The sequence below is a fragment of the Melospiza melodia genome, chromosome Z (genome assembly GCF_035770615.1).
Source record: "Melospiza melodia melodia isolate bMelMel2 chromosome Z, bMelMel2.pri, whole genome shotgun sequence".
Lineage (NCBI taxonomy): Eukaryota > Metazoa > Chordata > Aves > Passeriformes > Passerellidae > Melospiza > Melospiza melodia.
The window spans coordinates 67,293,930-67,319,509 of NC_086226.1; the positions used below are offsets into that span (position 1 = coordinate 67,293,930).

At 33.9% G+C, this 25,580-nt stretch overlaps 2 protein-coding genes across 3 annotated transcripts in view; one reads left to right on the plus strand and one right to left on the minus strand.

The window, feature by feature from the left end:
• Nucleotides 1–25,580, minus strand: part of IFT74 (intraflagellar transport 74) — a 35,960-nt gene that overhangs the window by 7,425 nt on the left and 2,955 nt on the right. For both annotated transcript variants that reach the window (XM_063180937.1, XM_063180938.1), the window contains exons 6-16: nt 25,456–25,516; nt 24,975–25,034; nt 23,988–24,049; nt 13,387–13,525; nt 12,293–12,355; nt 11,506–11,649; nt 10,390–10,430; nt 9,105–9,184; nt 6,240–6,293; nt 3,730–3,827; nt 2,657–2,783 (exon numbers count right to left, since the gene is read on the minus strand). In XM_063180937.1, coding sequence (XP_063037007.1) covers nt 2,657–2,783; nt 3,730–3,827; nt 6,240–6,293; nt 9,105–9,184; nt 10,390–10,430; nt 11,506–11,649; nt 12,293–12,355; nt 13,387–13,525; nt 23,988–24,049; nt 24,975–25,034; nt 25,456–25,516 — 929 coding nt within the window. The remainder of the gene's footprint in view (nt 1–2,656; nt 2,784–3,729; nt 3,828–6,239; nt 6,294–9,104; nt 9,185–10,389; nt 10,431–11,505; nt 11,650–12,292; nt 12,356–13,386; nt 13,526–23,987; nt 24,050–24,974; nt 25,035–25,455; nt 25,517–25,580) is intronic.
• On the plus strand, nt 16,739–23,436 carry LRRC19 (leucine rich repeat containing 19). Its single transcript, XM_063180939.1, has 5 exons — nt 16,739–16,857; nt 19,275–19,367; nt 20,290–20,800; nt 20,996–21,199; nt 22,398–23,436. The coding sequence occupies exons 2-5, from the start codon at nt 19,284–19,286 to the stop codon at nt 22,721–22,723; spliced, it is 1,125 nt and encodes a 374-aa protein (XP_063037009.1). The 5' UTR covers nt 16,739–16,857; nt 19,275–19,283; the 3' UTR covers nt 22,724–23,436.

Below are 25,580 nucleotides of genomic sequence, written 5' to 3' on the forward strand. Positions count from 1 at the left end.
TTTCCAAAAACTATGGGTATAGTTCTGTCAGTGGACTTACATGAGAAAATCTCACCTGATCAAAACATTCAGAGCAAGATTTTGCTACTCATCTCACTGCTTTGTATTTATGCCATATACTTATATTTTATAGTGAAACACTCACTTTTATCAACATTTCTGGCATATTACAGAGCACTTTCATGATTTCTTTAGGAACCTCAAAATAAAAAAAAAGGACACACCAAGATTTCTGTACCATTTGCAATTATCCTGAGGAAGGCTTATCCATAGAGTAAGATTGAAAGTGTCCTCTATGTGCAAGGAGCATTTATATAAATATGAACAATTCCCATGCAAATTAAAAGAAGTATTTTAAATTATAATATTTTTGATTGCTTCACATGTATGTAATTCACAGTCTGCTTTCCACTGTAAAGGACTTAAGAAAACACATTCATTGTGTCTACAATATTTTATAACTGCTCAGTCTTTCACAATGAAGTTTCTGGCATTGGTCAGTGACAGATTGTAAACCATAACTGAACAGATCAGCTCTTTCCTTTCTTGTTCCTAGAGCACTGTGGTTTAAAAACAAATCAATAAATGAGAGCTTTAGATCAGAAACAGTAAAAAATAAAATTAAAAAATAGACTCAGATTGGAGAGAAATAACAGAAAACAACTAGAGATGTTCATGAGTATTTACCTAGGTCTGATCACAGCATTTTCACTTTTTATACAGCTGTTCTAATATCTGTATTTTGTTATTTTAAAATTATACATAGTTGACCAGTTGGAATTTATTTCACATGTAAAGACTAGTGCCAACCCAAATGCCAAAAAGGCAAAAAAATTTCTTGGACTGTTCTGTCGAATACAAGTATGATGAGACTGCAATGGATATTCCTATCCATTCACACTTTCTAGAGAAAAAGGACAAAACTGGAAGGGGAAAATTTTATCCTTATCCAGCAGCAGACTCAATGAAAAAATCTCAAAACTGAAAAAAACTCAAAATTCCTCTAGGGGAAGAGACAGGAAGAGGATGCAGACCAGTTCCTTCTGATAGGCCATGAAGTTGCAGCATCTAGCATGCAGTGTGTACACAGTGGCAAATTCTCAGAACAAATTACAGTGACCCAGGGAAATGTTTTTGGGAAACTATGCCATCAGCACTTTTGTTTACCCTTCATGATTTCCTTTTCTTTTTTATTTTTTTAAGGATTCTGCTGGTGGACTTTTTGTTACGACATATCTTTGTTACGACAAGAAAGTGTGGAAATCCAGATTTTAATCATAACAAAAGAATTCTGAAGATGGCTGTGCTATAATTAAAAGATTAGAAGGAACTTCAACTGTGCAAATTGAGCATTCACTGTATTTCTGAAGGAATCTTGTTAAACTATCTGTGAATCCCAGCTGTCAGACATTTACTTAGGAATAACTTAAATCGTCTGCTGAAAATTATGTACTGTAACTTCCTCCTCTTCACTTACAGAGAAAAAAAATTTTCATTCAATAATGCCTCTATAGTACTACGTGCTTCCAAAACATTCTTATATTGGAAAAGAGTCATAAATGATGCTTATATGGAAGAAAAAAAAGTCATATTTGAACTTTTATAAATATAAGGCCCAAAAATTCAAACTACACTACAACTGCAAAATGAGTATTTGCAGATGAGCAAACACTAGTGTTAAATCACACAGCAGAAAATCAATTTCTCTAAAATTTTGTGCCAAATAACTTATTTGTTCGTAACTACTTTGAAGTCACAATACTGGCTCCTATTTTGAAAATTACTGTGAAGTACAACATGATACAGCCTTCTAAGAAAATGATTTATCATTCTTAATTCCTGCCCCTTCCTTTCAGCCAAACAGACAAGGAAAGGTTTGCTGAACCAATAATGATATTGACAAAGACACAGAATTAAACAGTGCAAATAACAAACTAAAGAGATACTTCTTACAGGAATGAAATTAAACTACTGTCTGCTTTTTGAAATTACAGAGAACATCCTCAAGATGCTAATAAGTATTTGAGTGTTTAGAAAATAAAGTCAAAATGAATATTCACTCTGCAGAACTGAAGCCTTGGGATTTGAGAGCTATTCACTGTTGTCAGTTAATTGCCTGTGATACATATCCATTTGGAAAAGCATAAACCATAAGTAAGTGGTACTAAGAACGACATTTACAAATAATTCATGGTTAGATAAATATGCAAGACTCTGTTTCCGTTTATTAAGCACTCTATCAAGATCATGGAAGATCTTGTTTTGAGGCAAGTATTAGTAAAATAAAATTCTAGCTCAATTCAACCCCTGTATTGAAATACACATGTTAAACATATATCTGTGCAAGGAAGATGATAATTTAGTGATAATAGTAAGGTAAATATAAATAAGTATACATACCTATTATAAATACATAGCATACAATATCTAATAGATAATAGAGATAAATAAATAAATAAAACAAATAGAAATAAATTTATGAAAATAAATAACTTGTTACCCAGAAGCATTTCAATTTGTGAACTTATCACTGTATTTTAATATTTGGAGATGACTTGATATCTAATATTCAGAAATCTTCTACATGATATCAGTGAAACAATGCAGGTAGTCTTTATTATTTTAAGGAATTAATTAGAAAATTCACTGATCTCACCTGTAATCAGATTCTTAGCAGTGCTCTGTGATTTCTGCATTTCATTTGATTTGAAAGTGAGGTCTTCCTGCATAATCTTCAGCTCTTGATTGGTAACAGATGAAATTTGTTTCATATGATTCAGATTCTGTGTGTTACCAACAACAATGATATTAACATGCTGTATTTTTGAAACAACTGGTAACTGGATAAGTAAGAAACTCTCCTGTCCTATGACACTGTCTGTTATTTGGGTGATTTAAATGTGAATGACTTGCATTCTGCCAACTTCTGATAAAAGATGTATTGACAGGCCAGTACAGATGAAATAAATATGCAGCAAATATAAACTGTGCTGTCATATAGGTCTGTTGTAAAATAAGTGACAGCATCTAAAATATACCTTATGGTATACTATATTGAAAGAGGTACGAGACAATTAAAATAATAATAGAATCAAAATATTACTCAGTTGAAAGTTTTCTATAACATAAAAAATCCATGGGAGCCAAAAACATTAAAAAGAATACAAGTCTTGAAAGTGAGAAAAATGGCAGACTGGAAATGGGAACAGTTTCTGAACTGCTACATTATTAATTTATAATATTTACATTAAATATTATGTATCAGGGTAGTTCAGACACACTTTTAGTAGAGGGACAACTGAAATATTTTTAGTTCAGTAAAACTAGTGACAGAATACCCATGAACTGAGTTTTGTAAACTGTGGATAAACAAAATATTGCAGTAGTTTTATTTGCAGTATTTGGAAATATTTATCATTATTAATGTTAGTTATAGAGAGATGCAGAGTTATAGAAATTATGAAAATATTCCTGTATTCTGGTTACAATATCACACACTGTGCAAAACCCTTCCCCTAGAAAAAGAGAGAAATTAAACAAATCCTTTTTTTAACTACAGCTGTTTAATGTTTAATCAGCTGTAGTTTAACATGTTTAATGTTAATTTTAAGAGATAATTATGTAGATAAATATATAAAATCCACCATCCTTCTTTATCCAGCCACTCTCCTGTTTTGTGCGTCTGAAGTCCTAGCTTGCCAAAGGAGGATGAAAATGCTCCATGCTTACCCTGCTTGAGTGCTCCAGGAGTGCAACAATGTTGGCTTCTATTTGGGCCTTTCTTTCCAATTCCTGATTCTTCACATCTTCAAAAGTCGCTAGAAAATCTAGGGATTAACAAACATAAAAAAGAAGGCTCTTACTTTTATGGCTGCAATGTTGTTTCCAGTCAAAACTTTGTATTATATTGGAAGCAGTACAGTTTGTGATAGGTTACTGTAATTGTTTATTTAAAAGCCAGGTGGTAGAGACCTTGAAACTTGTCAGCTTACTGACCTTGTTTCATTTGAATGCTGTGTATTTCACAGATTCATAAAAACTCTTGAATGCAAGAAAGTGCAAGAGCTAATCAAATTAATTCAGTTGCTCCAAGACAAAGCCAGATCTATGTCTGTAATTCAGATGTTTGTCTACATTCTTCACAAACAGAGCTCCTAATACATACTCTACAGTTCTCCTGGATAATCTATTTCAATGCTTGGTAAGTTTGATTGGTAGGAAGTTTTTACTAATATCCAAACTGAAATCTTTCTGCACCTAGTGGTATGTTACTCCTTTTCTATCCTCCATGTATATGTAGAAATAAATTATTCCATTATTATTTGAAACAGCCTTTTTACACATTTCACAACTGTCATAAATTTTCTAAAATAAAAGACAAATTCTTTTTATATCTCCTTGCAGGTCATGCTTTCTGCATACTCCCATCAGCTTTCTTAAGGACTGACAGCCCCCTTCTTTATGAGCAGAACTCCCATCTGAAGAATTTGATGCACAGGGAAAAAAATATTTCAGATGTCAAAAAAAAATTACACTCCAATGTACACCTACTGTTGTGGTATTTTCCTTGTTAGTTTGATACTGCTCAGCCATGTTCACTTTGTCATTCACTCTCTGAGCCATACCACAGAGCTGTACCTAATGAATCGCTCCCTGCTCTGCATTTTCGCTGTTGATTACTCCATCCAAGTGTAGAAAGTTAACACTAAGTCGTTCCCAAACTTTTTGTAATTGATTTCTAACATAACAGATGTATACTAAATTCTAACTACGTGCTCCAGCATGATTTCAGCTTTTCTGATGGACCATTTTTTGTAACTCTTCTGTCAGATACTCTCTCCCAATATCCAACTGATTAAGAAAATGCTGACTAACCTAAACACACTGACAATCCAACACACTGCAAAACACCACGCAGTACATCCTTTAATTTTGGCACTGAATCTTTCAAAACTAATGATTTTTTTAACTTAATGCACAATATAGATTAATAATGGACAATATTTGCCTAGCTTGAATCTAAAAAGACCACAAAACAGCAGAGGTTATATTGAAGTTAAAGTGCACATAATCTGCTACACCTTCCTTTTTCTGCAGTATTTTTCTGACACAAAAAAAGGAAAAAAAGTTGTTTGTACTTGACAAATCAATACTAGTGTTATTCATATTCCCATTCCTGTAACATTTACATATTGTTAGCTTGCATAGTTTTCCCAAATTATTTCTGGGAATTGATACTAATCTGACTGGCCTGTATTTCCCTGTCCCCTCTTCTTCTACATATTTCCTCTTTCCCCATCCTTAAGACTCCTGGCATGTTCCCCCAAATCTCTCAGGTCTCAGGTCCCCCAAATCACTAACTGGTCTAGAATTTAGCAATAACCTTTAATGAAGGGTAGAAGCAGAACCAAAACCCAAAAAGTCAAGCCCTGCAGACTCCATCTGCATTAATATGGAAAATCCAGATCAAGTGAGCTTTTGTCTCTGCTTCTCAGGAAACCTGGCAATTTGAAAACACAGAAACTTGCTGTGTTTTTTTATTAATCTTCTTTTATTATCAGCTGAGACCTTTTTCTCAGTATCATGATAGCCATAAGTTATATAGAACATTTTTGGAGAACACTTAAAAACAGGTGTTATATCCCTTGAACCTCCATGGCATGTTTACTGACCGTTATCCCTTTTGCTGAGCAACAGACCAACTTTTTTGGTAAGCTGTCTCCTACAGTATGAAAGGAACAAGGTATACTTAAAGTCAGTTGTTTTCATCCTCTGTTAGTTGCTACTGAAGTCTCTACAACATTAAAACTTTATGACATGTAACAAAGCTTTAGAAACATTCATCTTGAGTAAATAGATATGAGAAGTTCTAATTTTATAGAATTACATTTTATCTACAATCTTCCATGCTGAAGTTCTGCTTTAATCACTCAATCCATTATTTACAACTTTGCATTCATAAAATAAAGTCGTGTTTCTAAGACATTTAATGGTTGATAAAAAGTCTTGAAAGATGCTCTGAATATTTGTGACTGTCATGTAAGGTATCAACTATCTTGTCTGCAGAACAAGACTGCAGAACTTCATGCAAAGATCAGCACACCAGTTCTTTGCAGATATAAATTAACTTTTTTATCAGTAAAACAAAACCTCTAATTTAGTGAAATTAGGCTTAATTATATATATATATATACACACACACATACACAATATTAGGTAAATAATATAAGACAACTTACTGTCCATGCTCTCTTCCCTCTTCTTCAACTCCTTGTATTTCCAATTTTCTTCCCCTACAAGACATGTACCATTGATTTAACTTCATATTGTCTTAGGCCTGGATTCCTTCATGAAGGTAAAATGTCTGTCACAAAAATAAAATTTCTACATGCCTAGGAACTACAGGATTCATCCTATTTCATTTAATGTAGTCAGTTCAACTAACTATGTTATATATATCTTTATATTAAAAAAAGAAGATACCTTAATGAATCAGTCTCAATGCAATTTTGACAACCTTTCAAGGTTACAACTTCTGATAGACAGGAGGGAGATAAATACTTGGTCTGGGCAAAGGAAATTCAAAGGGGTTTCTGAAGTTAAGTGAATTTCAATAATGGAGAACAAATGCTTCTTTGTATTTGGGCACCAAGATTAGTTAACAGTTTCTGCAGCCCTGTTTAATGCATGAGCCACTTCAACTGCACTTTCACCTTTCATAAGGATATGCAACTTGCAAGTGATAATCTCAAGGAAATAAACAGGAGAACTGTACGAGCAATGGTCTAGGAAAACAAAATGCACAGAAAGCTTTCTACAATTAAGTTGAAAACATTTCCATACACCTTCAATATACTGGTATTAGAAGTAAGGAATAACATTCATAGACAACCTATTTTTAAATTCAACTACTCATTATAATTAACTCATAATTTGTAAGTATTACTAAAGTGGGACACCTGATATATCTGTCACAAGAAGATGAGACAATTCATTTTCTAGAAATAATTTTAAGTTTCAAACGTCTACATTTTTAATTGAGTTAATGACTTAGCCTGCTCTACTCTTAAGAATTCCAGTAATGGTGAGCCATGAAACAGAGTTACATAATCTGTCAAGTGTTTATAGAAAAAACATTTGAAGTCCACAATTTTGAGATGTCTTTTCAGTAAGTTTTCTTTCAAATACACCACTAATACACAACTGTCTTAACCTCCTCTTCAATGTATGAAGGGTTAAGTCTGTTGCATTATGAATTAATGCTGACTTTGACTACTCATTAAAAGTTTACTGCTAGTATACAGGCCAAATAATATGTGGGTGAATTATTTACTTAATAGATTTTTTCCGGTAAAACCTAAAAATAGTTATTCCAGCATCGTATGTTTAGTCTTTGTCCGGCTCAGAAATATTTCTAACACTGAAATACTTATCCTAAAATATTAAATAATGCTTTGTTAAAATGCCTGGGTATTTTTTACTGGCTATTTCACCTGATATTTACATAAAAAACTTTGGAGCTGAATTTTGAGAATGCTATGTAATAATGTTTAAATACTGATCCAGAAGTAAAGTCACTGGGGAGGGAGAGAGCACAGGAATTTCAAGGACACACCAAGACACTGATTTAGAGCAGAAGTATGAATGGCCCTCTGTGATCTTCTCTCCATTCACTAGGGAAGGCAGCACTGGCAGTTTACATTTCTGTGTCTTAAAGCTACTCTTTATGAGTATCTTTAGTCCCTCTGTGTTACACAAAGAGGTATAATCCCCTCTGTATTATACCTCTAAGTAACTAGATTCTGAATATTCTGACTGGTTCTGATATGCTGACAAAGAACATGTGCTTTTTCCTACATATGCTTCAAACTCTTCTTCAACAAATTTATTTTTCTAAAACAAGAGACAGTCAACGAATGACTCTGTGTGTGCACTAAACTATAAAATGTGAAAAGCAACTCACTTCTTACCTTCTGTATTTCTCCAAAGTTAAAATAAAAAAATAGTTGCAAGACAAACGAAAAGGAAAAACCAAAGAACAATAAAGTTTGCAATGATATTATCTGGAAACACAAAGCTAATAAAGCAGTCCTAATGAATTATTTCCAAAAATATGAAGTATCTGTAGAAATATGAAATATTTTGCCAGGCAAAAGATGATAAACAGATGTCTGAAACATTTGCTTAGAGGCAGATTTTTAGATATTTATTCAACTGGAATAAACTTACAGCTAGATTTTACGTTGATTGCACAAGGAAAGGCATAAAGTAAGAAGAACATAATTCCTCAATCCTACAGAAGTTAAAAATTTTGTAAAGACTTTCAGAATGCAGGCATATATTTATCTAATTCCTATCTGAACAAGATTTCTTACAATCAAAAGAAGGTTTTCCTTTGCATGGATCTTCCTTTTATCTATAACCTTTTACAGCTTTTTTAGGGCCCATGCTCAAACTGAAGTTACTTCCTCCAGAAGAGAAAGTAACCACAGAACCACAACTTCCAGTGCTAGGAGAAATTCCAAACTAACCTAGCCTAAGCATCAGCAGCATGTGTTTGCTGGAGGTCAGTGTAAGCTAAGGCCATTACCAGGCAGCTTACAAACTCTTCTTGCCAAGATTAACCCAAGAAGTTTCAAAGACAGATAAAAATAATACTGAACTCAGTCTACTTTACACATTGCTATTAAATATCCTCAATTCCACATTTGCTGACAGTCTAACAGACAATGTAAAAGGTAAAATTATTTAAAGCATTTCTAAATATGAGTTTGTTCTGCAGTGCTTCCAGTAAGTTAAACTTCTATTTCCCAAAAAATATTAAAAATAAAATAAAACAAAACAGAAAACCAGCCAGCTGTCCTATTATTTTATACGGTAATTTTCAACATGAACTTGTTGAATGTACCACTAAAGGTGGATACTCCCCATTTGTTATGTCTGAAAAGAAAAGGCTGTATCTGTAGGCACAGAACTTCTCATGTTGATGAGTTTTCACTTACCGCATAAGCCTCAAAATTTTAAGCAACTCCTAGGTATAACAGTTTGTTACAGAACAATCAGATGCAGCTCTGCATAGTCTGCTACAACTCTAATCATATTACCTCGATGGTTCTCCAGATCTGTATCAAGTCGTTGAATGACCTTTTTAAAATAATCTATTTTTTCTTTTACTTCTGCCAACCTAACAAATAGATAATGAAAGTCAAGGTTAAAACCATGTTGTAAAAGACTTACTTTATTTTAGACAAAACTGAAAAGTCAAGAATAAAAATAGAAACTATAGATTTAATCAAACCCGAAAGAATAACGGGATTCTTGTTATTATAAAAGGTATATGTAAATCATCTGTCACTTAGTCCTCTGTTTATTAAATAGAAGTTCTGTAGCGCCTCTTTATTAAAAAAACAATTTTTGTTGAGTCATCAGTAATTCTTAACTTACTCAACTAGTCCCTCTGCTGGTTGCTATTCTTAAAGTACAACATAACTGTTGTACCTCCAAAGAAGTACAATATAACTGTTAAACAGCAATAACTGTATTTAGAAAAATCCACTAAGAAATTTCAAAATAAATCACTCTGCTATGCAATCAATCAAAGTGTGAAATGAAACTACCTTTAACATATTTCTACACAAAATCTCAAATATAATTCTTTGTTATTGTTATTTATTAAAAAAATCTGTTAAACAACTCATTATCCAATTAAAATCCATTAAAAACTAACAAATAATTATAGTTGGAAATATTGCTTAAAAGAATTTAATATTGTTTCTAAGAGATTTTATTAATTATCTCAGTTTTTCTTTCAAGAAAGAGAAATCAAAAGGCTCAAAACCAGAAAATATTGTACTTTTTTATCTCCCCCTCAACACATTACTATTTATTATAAAATTTACTTGACTTTCTGGCCAGTCTTTGGAAAGACCCAGTACCTAAGAATCAAGAAGCAATGCCCTACTACTCTTTAGAATGGTACTTCTGTAACTCTTAGGCTTTAAGAACACAGAAACAAACTTAAAAATGTGACTGCAGTGTAATAACGGTTAAATTTCATAGCTGTCTCAGAGGAGCATCTCTTACAAATCAATGTCTTCTTCAGCCTTAAACAAGTTTAAATTAGTTCTATTACAAATCTATATTCTCAAGGCGTGTTCCTAAGGGATGGAAGTATCTTATTATGCAGATCTAAATGTCTTATCACTACGAAACTTGTTTACCTGAAACCGAAGAATATATTCTATTCTCTATGGAAGGTTAGACTAGTACAGGTTTGAAGATGTGGTGATGTTCTAAAAGTCTATAGAAATAGACTTTGTGAAGGAACACAACCATATGTCTTTAGGGTGTACATGTAATTTATAGCAACAGTATAATGGAGTTACTCACTGTCTTTCCATGCTTGCAATTTTTTGACTATCATCTTTAACCTACAAAAAAGTTCAACAACTTTAATATACGAAATTAAATCTACAAATGAAAAAAGGAAAATTATATAAAAATCTGAATTCAAAATACAGAGAATAGAAAATTAGCATTTGAAATCACAAATTTGTGACGCAGTCCAACAAAAAGTGAAGATTTAGGCATTATGTCTTCCAAATGGTTAAAAATCATACTTTAAAATCATACTTACCATTGGTCATTCAGACCAATAATCTATAAAGTATCAATGGTCAGTTACAATATAGGCCATTGTAAACTGATCCAATTACTCCTGGACTAGTATACCTGTTCAGTACCTCACAAGGATACTCTCTGGAATTAGGTTACAAGAGCTGTTCAACTGGATCAGTTTTCCCAACCAACATGCCTCATGAATAGGAGCAAGTGAACCACCTGAAAACCTCACCATACCAAATTTGTTTTCTTAAAATAATAGAATGGTTTAGGTTAGAAAAGACTTTAAAGATCGCCTGTTTCCAACTCACACTTCCTTCTACTCCCCAGTCCTGCCATGGGCAGGGATGCCATCCACTCGATCAGGTTGCTCAGGGTCCCCATCCAACCTGGCCTTGAATGCTTCAAGGGGTGGGGCATCCACATATTCCAGTACCTCACCATCCTTACAATAAAGAATTTTGTCATAACATCTAATCTAAATCTTCTATCTTTTAGTTTAAAAGAGTTTCCCCCATCCTGTAATTTTCTGCCTGCGTAAAAGTCACTCGTCCACTTTTTTATAAGCCTTCTTTAGGTACTGGACTTTACCATCAGGTCTCTTCAGAGCTTTCTCTTCTCCAGAATGAACAGCTCCAACTCTTTTATCTTGTCTTCATAGAAGACGTGCTCCAGACCTGAGATTATCTTCACAGCCTTCCTCTGAACCCACTACAATAGTTTTGGCTGGACCTGAAATATCCCAACTATTTTTAATGTCAGATTATTTGCACTGCCTAGAGGACAGATAAAGGCAAAGTTCAAACCTAAGTATTTTCAAGTATTATCACCCCTAATAATGCTGGCTTGGAGAATCTTTGACGTAACAACATTTCCTATTCTTGCCTGCTTTAGTAATCTCTCTCTTTCCTCCTGTGGAGACTCCATGTTCTTATCCTCAGCAATCATTCGATCTCGATGTTCCTTGAGCTCATGGAGCTTTTCATACAACTGCACAGCTTCCTGTTTCACCGCAGAGTGTGCTATTTCCTGTAGGGAAAAGCAAACACCTACTAGCTGTTTTCAGATGGGAAGAGACCATTGTGGCAATCATGTTTTAGTACAGCAACACTTACCTATACATTGCAAGTGAAGCTTGTTTCTTATAAAAAGCACAGAGACAGTAAAAAGCACTTTATAAAGTACTTTATAAAAAGTAAAATTCATAATCCATATTGTCAAAATTTCATTTTCTAGAATAGAATATCCCAATCAGTTACTTCTTGATTTACAAGTTCCTCCTTGGGCCAATTTTCTGAGGAGATTTATTACTTCACAGTTGCAGGGGATTTCAAACTATGTACAACATTCAAAAGGACTGAAAAATATCTAGCAGTATTTGAAAATTATGCTTTCTGACTATATGCTTCAGGTCATAGATACTTTTATTCATGAAAGACACAGTATGAAAAAAAAAATCCCTCAATAAGATATTTTTACCCAAAACCCAAAAAATGATTAGAAATTATTAGTGGAAACCAGAAAGGCAGATTTGCCTTCCCATACTAAAGCATGATCCTACAGTATCTGAAAATTTAAGGAAAAGAAATTACGCATATTTTTTCAATTGTATTATTCTTTACACTAGCATTCAGCAAAGGTTAGTATAGAGACCACTTGTTATCATACATACAGCTCTTAGACTCTCTTCCTTCACATTTAGTGCATCCAATTCCTGCTGTTGAACAACCAATTCCTAAAGAGGAAGCAAAATGCAAAATTCAGATAAAAATTACTACTTAACTAATTTTTTGATCTAAACTTTAGTATGTATCAAATACTGTAAACTGTCCCATTGCTGCTCTTAAAAATTTGTAACACAAGACTCTGTCCAGCTCCTTCACATAACTCAGATGTAGTAAACACTTGCTTTCAGCATCCAACTTTTCCATTACTCTTATCATTGTTATTTGCAGTTGGGCTACTACCAAAAAATTGTTTGCACTTTTTCTACTTTTTTTTTAAGTCAGTACCACTGGTAGAATTTACTATCTGTATTTCAGGAGTTTAGAGTCAAATTTTAAAATCTGAATCATTACAGTTTCTTCATAGTCCAGAAAGAGACAGGTAAGCCCTGACTACTGATTCAGCTCATTCTAAGACAGATAGGAAACATGGAACTCATCTCTGTACAGACCATACAGAGGAACTTTTAAGACACCATGCTTGAATTAGATCGTCCCAGGGAGCCTAGAAGTGTTACTCCTGTTGTTAACATACAGATTAGTGAAGTAACAAATGTTTTATACAGCCCAGTTATTTTTTTTGGATACATTCAGACATGCAATAACAACAATAACAATAACAATAATAATAATATTCGAAAAAGCTAGTCAGATTCACTTTTTTACACAAGAAGAAAACTTTCTACTCAAGTGAACTACAAAAAATGCTGAGGTTATTTTTCCTTTTCTCCTGCTTTTTACACATGATGAAACATCTAAGTATCCCAATGGCTTTTAAAAATTGCATGTCAAACCCTAAATTCAAACAGAAAATTGTGAACATTATTTCTTCCTAAAGCATGAAATACAAGAAGGCAAAGGACTTGGTCTCAGCCAATTGCCTAATTTCCAGGTACTTCTAGCTGGAAGATACCAGCAAGATACCAGCAAGCTTTTTTATTGTATTAGTCTGTTGTCAATTTCTTCAGTATTTAAATTTTATCTAAACCCCAAAAAGCAAGTTTAAGAAATATTTTAGGTAAGCATAATGGAACAAGCCAACCTGGGAGAGTTTCTCATTAGCAGCTTTTATCTCCAGATATTTAGCCTGATTTTCCTGTGACATGTCTTTCATTATGTCATCTGCCACAATCTTTTCACGCTCGATATCTTCTTCTACAGCTTGAATTAACTTTTCTGTGCTGTAAAAATATAATGCTTTTGTAACTTTTACTGGTAAATACATATTGTAAACACTTATTTCAAACTCCAGTACTCCTTCAGTTTCACTGACGTGCTCAGTGTAACAGAAAAAGTCTAGATGCTATAAAAGGGTGTTACCAACTTGTATCCAATCTTCTTGGAACTGAATTAGCAATACAAACGTTCACAAAATGTAGAGAAGATGAAGAATTCTCTGCCTTTATAATACCCACATGGTATTTTCCAACACTCCCATACTGTCTATCTGCATTGGTCTCAACACTTGCAAAAGTATGGTACTACCTCACAATCAGGGAATTTCTGGAGTAACAACAAGCAGTTTGAAGATAGGAAGTAGATAAGAAATTTGTGAAAGCACATAAAGAAAACATAATACAGATATCAGGATTTGACAGCATCAGATGATGATGATGAACAGATTACTTTTTGCAAAGAATTGTTAGTTACTTTAGAATGGAGAGTGGTTTCAGAGAGGTCTGAGCAGTGTAGTTTTTTAACTATGCAATAATTAGGACATTTGATATGTTTTACATTCTTGAATCAGGACTTTATTCTTGTTAGAAAATGGATAGCTTGCAAATTCAAAAACTTTACCATTCCAGCTATAGTGAGCTACAAGCAACTGTCTTAGCAGATTTAAAGAACACATAAAGAACTGTTCTCATTGTTTTATGATAAGTCTAGTAATTTCTGTGAAATTCCTGAAAACTAGAGAGTCAACTTGAAAACATACTTAAAGGAAATTAAAACTGAGACCCTGAAGAGTATACCTTAATTCCCTTCATTGTTCATGAAAGATTGCTAAAATGGTTTGCTTGTTTCCAGAGCGATTTCTCCTGTTAAAAATTACAAAATCAGCAAAATACCTTCCTGCAGGACTTTTTTTCATCTGTTTTTCATTAACTTTTCCTGAATTGCAAGATGACAAGTTATAAATTGTGTAAATGACACTATTGAATCAAAGAGTGCAGACAAAAATCACCTCAAGTTTAAGAGATGAGGCAAAATAGTGGAACTGCACAATAATTTCAGGGTAAGGAAATAATGAAAATATTGTAGAAGCAGGGTAGAACTGACATTGGAATGGACTTCTGAAGGTTGTCTGTCTGGTCCAACCTGCACACTACTCGAAGCACTGTCACCTAGAGCAGGTGTCAGTGTCTTTTTTAGGTTTTCAGTATCTTGAAGGATGGATATACCACAATATATATCCATTGCTTTGGGCAAAGCTTTGATGTTTGTTTACTCTTACAAACAGAAGAGTTTTCTCTGATATTTAAAGGGACTTTGCTGTTCTTAATTTTCAGTCATTCTCCTGCCCTTAGGGATCACTGAGATCAGCTCCATCTTCTCAACCCCTGCTCATCAGGTATTTACTTCGATAAAATATCCACTAAGCCTTTTCTTCTGGAGATTAAACAATGACAGTTCTCTCAGCCTTATCCCACAGTATTCATCACTTACAAGGAATTCTCAAGAGTTTCAAAAATGTAACCACTTCCAACCAGCTTAGAAGAAAGATCCACAATCTCCAAGACATTGAGGATATTATGTAGCAATTCTGTCAGGTTAGCAGGCCATGCAGCAAAAATGCTTTGGACCTGATGATGATGAAACAAATAAAAATCATGATCTCCCACTTAGTTTGGCAAATCTGGAGTGCACTGGGACTGTATAAGAAATACTGGATAGTTGTAACGTGACATTAAATTTAATACCCTCTCGAAACTAAAACTAATTTATACAGACCCGCTCCAAATATGAGTCCCTCACTGCATGAACAACAGTTTATAAATGGTTAATTATGTTACATGTGTTAATGGAAAAGAGATTTTTTTAAGCTACATGAGTAGTTTGATCCAAGACCTTTTGGAAGGCATGGAGCTAGGAGATGTCAGGGAGCTTTCATGTTACTTGTTTACTGAGTGTGCTTCATGCCTCAGTGTGGACCTAGGAAAGTTGTTGCAAGGTCTTAGCGGTGATAGTTTCTCTCAAATCAAGCCCAACTGCGGACATGGAAGAAAGAAAATTGAGAACACCACACTTGAGGGCAGTGAGGTCTCCAAGCTCTGTAGCGTTTCTCTCATCTTTGCCAGAGATTTAAAGTGTGCAAGACAGGACAAGGAAAGAAACTTTTTTTTCCAGCCCCCTCTATTTAAAGTGTGTGGACACATTACAATGTAGCCTCTTTACATGAGACAATTCTCCTTTTCTTACATGATATATACTCCTGGCTAAATACTTCAAGATGATCCAGCATGTCCTTGAGACTAGAAATGTCTGACTTACAGTGACGCTTCTTCTCTGGCAGAAACCTTGTGAGGGGAGGCTGCAACTTAATGATTTTTCAAGAGGCAATAAAAAAAATCAGCAATGGCTGTCACAGAAATACAATTCATTACCAGAAATAATTTGAACACTATGCATGAAGTTGAATCAGGGATGAGGCTTGGAAAAATTGTAGAATGTTTTGAGATATTATGCAAAACAAAAGCACCAATAACAACAAAGACATAGTGAAGTAAAACAACTTATAATGCCACATATTGGAGAGGAATGGAGATAGAAAGGAGATGAACTGCTCTGTAGTTTGGTGGTATGTACTGGACAGAATGAGTACTAATGCAAGTAAAAATGCATAGGACACAGCACTTGTATATCAATATAATCCCTTTTTTTCAACCTGTACATAGAAATTCACTCCAGAGAAAGTATGATTTGTTTTTATAACTTCCTGAAATACAGCCCTAATTACAGACATCCTTACAGGGCATATAATTCTCTGTAAATAATGACCTTCATCTATGACCCTGCAGCTCCTCGGACAATGATATTTCCAAAACACAAGTATTAAAATGGAGTTAACTAGCTACTAGGAAGCTTGACTTTGGTATGCACACATCCTGACATTTTCTTCATTTGATGAATGATCAAATTAAAAATGCAAGTCTTTTTCTGTCTCCATAATTTCTTTAACTGATTATAACTCAACTTGCTTGTAAATCACCTGTGGCATTTAAACTCACTGCTTCCTCTATGATCTGGAACTTGACACTTCAGCATACTACAGTTAGACTTCCCTATTGGCTGCTGATCCAATTAAATCCAAGATGATTATAAGAAGTTGCTCAACTTAGTCAATCTTTTGCTAAGGATTTTCTAGGTTTATTATTTTTTTACACTGCCTGGTTATTCATCAGGTACAAAGGTTGAAGAAAAACAAAGTGCTGTTTCACCATATAATTTCTTGCCACCACACTGAAAAATCTACACATGTGTACATACGATACCTCTCAGAAGCAACCAAAAGGTAAGATACTTGGCAAGTCTAATTCAAAATGCAGGCGAAGATTTATTACAGTAACTTTGTTGCTAGACAGGAAGCCAACCCTTCTCAAAGTACATTAAAATTTCAGGAATTACTATGAACCTTGGACATGCTGAGTTGTTAAGTAAATTCTACTCCATTAAAAAGCTGGGGAACAGACTCTGAAAACCAGATCAATTCTATAAACACAATCACCTTCCCAGAAAATTAATTACATTATCTTTAAATCATATCGTTTTCAAAGTTTTCAGAAAGAAATTTTTAAGAAGGCTCTTCTAATTACAAGGAAATATCAAAGTGCTACCAATGTATTGCCAGTGTTTTGCCAGGCTAAGTCTCTTTTCAAAGCACTTAGTTTAAGCAGCAGCTCATAAAAACTGGTTCCAGTAAAATGCTAAACTGCAACTAAAATTACAGATTCTTTCCTGTTCTTTTACTGATTACACAGGTTCACACACAAAAAATACAGGTAGTCACATTTGTAAGAAATCCCTACCTTTTCAGCAGAAACTTAAGTAAGAGCTAGGAGTTATGTTTTGTAATATGTGCAACTTAGATTTTTCAACTTGTTATTAATGTACAGATTAACATTAAAAACAATACCTAATATATTTTCCCATTCTATTTAAGACAGCTCTTGTCTTCTAATCTGAAGACTACAATAATACTATTAATCTGTATTTATAAATTGCCAGGTTAAGATCTGCTCTGTTTCTGAACTTATAGGAAGCAGTATCTTTAAAGTACAAATATGCTGCAAGATCCAGATGTTAAAATGGCCATTTTGGGAGTTCTTAAAGGGCATCATGTCTTCCATTAACAAGACACAAACTGAGTAAAAAAACATGCAGGCCACCAGTACCACCACTGACAAGTGCAAAACTTAATACAGAACATAATTCCACAGGGGCTGCTGCTAGCACCCCTTATCCCTGCCAGGGATAATGGCTAAATGGTAAAAGGTTTATGAACTCCCTCTGTAGTCAGTATAAGTTTCTGACAGAAGTAGAAATACACAATGGATCAGAGCATTTTAAGTGGCATTTATCTTCCTCTTCTTTCCAAGAAGTTATGAAATTTCCAGGCTCATTCAATTTAGGTGAATAAGGTCAATCCTCTGGCATGCAAATATATAAAAGTTATCAAACAGACTTAATCAGTTTGTTCTATGACCTCATTTATTTCATTATGATCAGCAAAGGCCTTCCAGCACTCATTTTAAGGACTGGTGGAGGTTTTGTAAATCTGACAGGCTGCCTATGTTTAGCATTGTTTGTAATTAAACTTCCTCGTGTAATTTCCCCCACTCTTTTCTATTAAATTCAGTGAATATTCTGTACAGCTCACTTTAAACAAGTATCTTACACTTTACCTTTTGTGTTTCTATTACTTTGCAAGATAGAAATCTGGCAAGGAGATAATAATATTAACTTGACACCCTATCTTTTCAGATAAGAAAAGATTAATTAAGAAAAACTGGAAAAATTAAAGGTTCATTACCTTTTACATAACATTTTCATTCAAGTAGAATGAATGGCATAAACAGGGACTAACTTAACATCTCACAAATATGGTGTAACATTTCTGCTCAAAATTAGTAGATACTACAAATAGTGTCTGATTCAAAGGCAATGACTGAGAGATCATTTCTTTGAGAGATGTTAATGTCACAGTAAATACCATTTGTAGGACCTTTCCTAACTTTCAAAAAATAAGGCTTGAATCTATACAAGAATTCTGTCAATAGAGATTGAACCATGTTTACTTAGTTCCAAAGATCAGAGCAAAAACTATACCTTCATGACAGAAAAGTGCCAGTTTATGTCATGTTATAGGTTACATTATGGACAAGAAAGAGATGAAAAGATTTATCTTCTAAGTAAATATTCACAAAAATGCTTAGTAACTTACATAAGAATGTAAAAGAAATCTGACTGGAGAAACCAACAATTCTCTAGTAGAGCACTCTGTCAGAGCAGCAAGAGAAATTGTATGGGGAAAGCAAGCAAGTTTCAATACTTTCTGCAGTTTACTCCAATCATAGCCTTCCAGTACGCATAACGGCTTTAACAGGGATAATAATGAGTACAGCCCTGCCAATTTGTTTTATACATTTATGATACTCTTCTCTATTAACCTGTCTAATCAATCCCTTTTCTAGTTGCTGATACAGTCTGCAGACTGGATTTTAGGTTTGGCTCAATTAAGTGAAAGCTGAATTCATTAATTCTGATAACCCCTGTTTTTTCAATTAATTTTGCATTACAAAGTATTTATGTAGAACAAAATTTATTAAACTATCATTGAAATAACTGTATCTATTAATTTCTTAAACAATCACTACAAAAGACACAGGTATAATTCTAGTCTTGATATGTAGAAGTGTTGTTTTTTACTAGGCTTCAAACATGAAACTCTACTGGCTTGTGATATGGGCTGGAACATTGTTTTTGAATCCAGTCACTGCTGACTGCAACATTACATCCCAAACCGTAAGTTTTACATTGATCTGAACTACCCTTACTTTTGAAAGATACACTTGAAGTAGAAGGCATTTTAAAAACTGTTTCATAAACATAAAAGTCCTGAAGAAAGAAATACAAAAATGCAAGTAAGAAGTGGTTTTCTGTGTAATGGACAATTAGCTGATGATAGTCATTGTAAGTGGGTAAATAACACTGAAGCATATTTGAGATTATTTTGTATCTCAAATTCTTCCAAACAACAGGAATGCCTCTTTACATATTTAAATAAATATACTCTTTTCAGAAAACAAAAATATTTCAAGGCATTGAGAGTAAAGACTCAAATCAAAAAAGACTCTAGCTATGCTAACCTTTAACACAGAAAACCAAAATGAAGTTAAGTGCCATAGCATTCATATATATAACAAAAGTTTAGTTGAAGGTCTGCTCTAAACATGTTATTTTAAATTAAGAGTAAACGTAAATTAAAAAAAAAAAAACAGTTTAGAAACTATATTTTAATTAATTTACAGTCTTGAGTAAATCTCCTCTATGACACCTTCTTTCCAGATTATGTAGGAAAGGAATTCTTTTTACACCCAACAAATAATACATTCCAAATATTAATATTAATTCCAAAATGGTATGACAAACTGGTTACATTTTGGATGATCATCACATAAAGACTTATATACCTAAGCACTAAGTCGTCTGGAACATCAGGTCTCTAGACACTAGGAGGATTCATTCCACTCTCTCACCAGACCATGAGTTAATTAAGAAAGATGTAGATAAAACTTAATGAAGAGCAATATAACTTTTCTTTTAAAGTGACAGCATTAAAAAATAGAAGATCATTTTCTCTTGCCTTTAAGAAACCTCACTGAGACACCATCTTTAGCAGACTTTTCTATGGTATTTAATTGTTGTCATTCTCTTTTTTCAACAGGTTGCTTGTGAGGAGTCGGCAAAGAACCTCTTTAATATCTCCCTCAACCTTTTTCAAAATGTTACTAAATTAAGCCTCAAAAAGATCAAAATCACTTTAGAAGATCATGACAAAGAGATTCTTGGGTGTTTTATTAACCTCACTGAACTTTATCTGAATGAAAACAACATTACTGTACTGAACAATAACAGCTTCTACAATCTAAAAAATCTCATAACTCTGGATATTAGCAACAACTGTATTAGCACAGTTCATAAAGCAGCATTTTCAGGATTACATCAACTCTCAGTGTTGAATCTATCCTATAACATGATTGCTCAACTGGATTCTGATACATTTACTTCTCTAGAAAGTCTGAGAGTTTTAAATCTACAGTATAATTTTCTGAAATATTTTCATATAAAATCATCTTTTAAACTGACTAAAATTGCTTTAGCTGGAAACCCATGGATCTGCTCCTGTGACCTTCTTGACTTACAGATATGGCTAACTGCCTCCAATGTGACATTGGGTAAGTTTTGGTAAGAGCAGCATTTAATATTTTTTTACATCAAATAACTTTACTGTGCATTTTTTTCTGATGTAGATAAAATCAATCATCAATTTACCCATATTATGCAGTAATACAATAGCTATCCATGAGATTTCTTTCAAGTGCCAAAAAATTACCAGCATCTCATAGCCTTTTCACTGCTCACATTCACAGAAAATGAAAGCAACACCACATGTAAATTCCCAAACACGGAAAAAATCTCCATCAAGATGGCAGCTATCCAACCAGCTGACTGCATAACTGAAAATACTCCTTTAGAAAACCCTGTAACTTCCACTCCTGCTGTTAATCTTAGAAGTAGCACCTTAACAGCTCTGACTCCAAACAACATCACTGGAAACAATGGAACACGTGCAGGTAATACACAGATATTTCACTTTACTGCTTATGAGCTGTTTGACTTGCTGTTCAATGACTTTATAGTGTTTTGCATCCCTGGTACACTCTGACTTTTCCATAAAAGCCAGGGCTACAAAGCAGGCATATCTCTATGTCCTGGTAAACAGTCACAGACATTGCAGTGAATATTAAGGTCTATTGAGTAGGTGTTCAAAACAGATAAACCCCACAACTCTCAAATTATACTAAAAAATGATGATGAAATTTCAAAGCCCTAAAATTCAGATAATTGTCTAGATCTCTGCCTAACAGAACGAGGGAAAAAACTTTCAAAAAAAATTGCTTTTTCCAAAATAACTGCTTTCTAGATGTAGTTGTCTTTCTAAAACATGATAGCATGAACTTACAGATTTTACTCCCATCCTAACTGTGCTCAGTATAAAGATGTGAATGTGCCTGCTACATATTCTCTGGAAATTTCAGTGATAGTCTCCTCACCTTTCAATGTTAATCTGACATGTCAGTTAACCCTTCCATCCTGAAATGCTTTACTTCCTTCTTCTGGTTAAAGCAAGAAAATTATCTACAGATATATACACAAATTATAAGCTTACCACTGTGACATATTTCTTTAGCTGTATCACCTTATAATTTATTTATAGGGTAGTGGCGATTACACAAAAGCAGCTTCTAGATAAAAACTACTTGCAACTACAGTTTACTGAAATTTTTATTGTTAAAGAAGCAGAGCTGAAAGGATATGCCAAATAAAAGGCATGATATTTTAGGGTTCAGACATTATCATCATATAAAAAGTAAAGCCTGGGAAATAGAATTTGAAGGCAATTACTGATTATTTTTTTCCAAAGGTTATTCTTGGAATTTAACTTTTGGAAAAAAAATATTTATATGTATTTATTATCTTTTATATGCCCCCAGAGCTTTGTCTTTGAAATAGACTTTGAAACAATTATTTTTTATAAATATGCAAGGTAGATTTATATTGCTGGGAAACATACTATGCACATACATTATTAGTCTCTGTTACTGACTCCCTAACAACACAGCAACAACAAAGCTCTGGAGACACTCAGTCATTCCCCTACCAATGTTTACTTGGTGAATTTTCAATTTAACTATGAAAAAAATCATACTTGAACTCTTACTAGTATTCCTCATGAAGATTACTCTTATTTTTTTTCCTGTTTTTTTAAAGAGTTACCGCTTGTTGGCAAAAGCTGGACCTTCCTAGCAGGCGTCCTAGGGTTTGTCCTAGGCACCACACTCTTGATTCTCACTGCTGTAAAATGCCCGGCATGGTATCACTACTTGATCAGCTACCGTCACCGTCGTCTGGAAGAAAATGACTCAGAGATGTTTGAACAGGAGTTCTCAGCTGACATGAGTCCTTCTCCTTCAACATCGGGCACAAGCAGTGAGGAACCCATTGTAATATTTGAGAAAGTTCATGCATGTAGAGATGAAGAAGATGGATTTATTGAGGATAAATACATAGATATTTATGTAAATGAGGAGCATTAATGTCTTAAACAATGGATGTTGAACTGACATTTAAAAAATGTAGTACACTTGTACTTCAATTTTATGCTTTATTACATGCAATACAGAATGCAGCCTATCTCCTTGCATCTTGCCAAATTCTTGAAAAGATTTTGCTGCATCAATCAGGAAGTTAAAAAAATGGGGTGACATGCATGCACTATTGGCACAACAAATACTTTAGAACTTGCAAAAATACTCATAATCCACTTTTTATAAAAACATATTTGGCTACTTATATTGGGGGGCTTACTATATATTCTTTAACATGCACAAAGTAGCAGGTGAAATTGGCATAATTATTAATGCTGCATTGTGAAGAGGTCTAGAAGAGAAAAATAATTTCTCTAAAATGCTGAAGCAGACCACAGCCAGACTAGGGGCTGGCTCCAAATCAATCAGAGCTGTAACAGCTCTGAAGTCTATTAGGCAAAACTAACACAATCAGAGAAGGGAGCATTTGGGTACTTTTTGACCCAAATTAGCACAGCAAGAAAGACCAACTGCTGTATTCCCAAAAATGTGTATGTACAGTGCAATAAAAAATTATCCTTACTGCATTGCTACTGAATCAAGCACTTTCTCTTCATATTTTCTTAACACTTAAAAATTAATTCTTTCAGGGTGGAACAGAGAAACTTGTGAGCTGTTGAAACCTACAGTATTAATACAATGTGACATTATTAACTGGTAAATTTTTTGGAGTGGTTATTGATACATAAAATCTCATTGCTGAGATTGCTTTCACTGGCAACAAGCAGGATCATATCTTCTCCTGCACCTACCTTGTCCCTAATTTAACTACCCCAAAAACTCACTCTCAGCCTATCACTACACAAGCCATCCTCATGGCTTACAAATTCTTATTTCAAGCATCTCACCATCCTCATCTGTCCCTCTGCACAAACCTATGTTACTAGCCAAGCAAAAGTCTACTTCCCTGCTTGCTTTCTTCATTCTGCTGCTCCACAACAAAACTCCCAGAACTTGATAGCAGACTGCAAAAAGACAGGAGTCTCTAGTGCCACCTAGCCCTTCCTGGATGGCAGGGTAACTATCTTCAGAAGAGTTACTAGAGTTTAATGCTAGGAACTCCAACTACAACCTGGCACTAATGTTTATCATCTTGAAATTGTTCACACGCATTGCACTGCTTTGGTAGCATGTAACACCTCAATTTTCCCAAGCTGAGTTATGAGAAGTTGAGTTATTCAAAAATGAAAAACAGACATGTAAATTTACTTACGCTTGTCTTTCTGTGAAAATTTTATCTATATTCTGAGTGTCTCGGTCATTCTGAACCTTTAACTTAAAAAAAAATAAAATAAAATACAATCAAGTTTGTAATAAATCATGGAATCATATAGGTTGGAAAATGTCTCTTAAGATCATCAAGTCTAACCCTTAACTCAGCACTGACAAGTCCACAAACAAACCACAACAACATGTACACATCTTCTAAATACTTCCAGAGAAATTGATTCACCTCCTATTTCTGTGGGATTTATTCCTGAAACACTTCCTAATATACTGTTTAAAACCACACAGATGGGATGAAAAGCATTCTTCTCTTTATGACACAGACATTGTACCTTTATTATTCAACCAAATGCAAACAAAAAAAAAGTTATTTTGACCAAGAAATATTCAGGTGATCTTTCAAGTTACCAAAACAACCTTTACTGAAACTGGTTTCTTTTGTTTATGGAAAAATTGATCATAAGAAAGAAAATCTGCATAGTGCTATTCATGCCTTAACACTTAAAAGGCTGTATTAGAAATAAACAAGGAAAGCAAAGGAAGAACACAACTCTTTGATATTGTGGTGGCTATGTCAGAGACCTAGTTAATATTTTTACACTGGAGACATTTAGAAGGCTGAAGATAAAAGAGAACTTAATGTCCAGAAGATCAGGCAGCTTTACAAGGCAGTACAGTCTGCTTAAATTTGGCTGTCTAAGACTGGTGTTTTGTGCTCCCAAAAAATAAAAAAGATAATTTAACACTCATAATTTGGGGTGACAACAGCCTTCTCAGATGTAAATCACAAAAAAACATCATGGGACAGTTAACACAAGACTTCAGGCAATTTTCTTACAGCTAACATGTTGCCAACATTATGAATAACTTAATTTGAAAAAAATGGCTTTTTTATATATGTCACACATTCAAAGCACCAAGAAAGTAACACATCCTTTCACTGTTAAAGCATAGCAAATATCCTAATTCTTACCATATTGTAATCACGGATCACTTCTGCCATATCTGTACTGGTGTTAAGTATATCCACAACCTGAAACAAGAAAGAATTCCAACCTGTTACTGCTCTCCTTTTCCTAAAAAAAAAACCAAAAGTCAGACAAAAGGTTCATGAAAATAGCAAATTTTGGTTATTGCAATTGGAAAAAACATGATTTGCCAATCTGAATAGATGACATGTCATTTTTAGAAATAATCATCATTATATGTCACTGTTCTAAGCACTGAAATATTACACAACACCAGTTTCTTAAATCCATATGCAGATGCTTCTCCCAATGTATAGTACACTTTTTGTTTACCTGTTTCCATCTCTTTCCTTGCCAATAACTGAATAAAGGCAGTATTAACTAGTAAATTTTCACATAGAAAGGTCAAAAAATTATTCAGAATAAAGCACAAGCAGCAAGAGAATAAATAGGAGCATTCAGTATCAAAATTTGGCAGCAGCATACCATGTTGTAGTCTGCTAGTTGACCTTGAAAATCTTTGATTTCACCAGCTAAAGCCTCTGCCCTAAATATGAAACAAAAAGGTCAAACTTCAGATGGTAAAGATTTGCACATAAAATAAAATAATG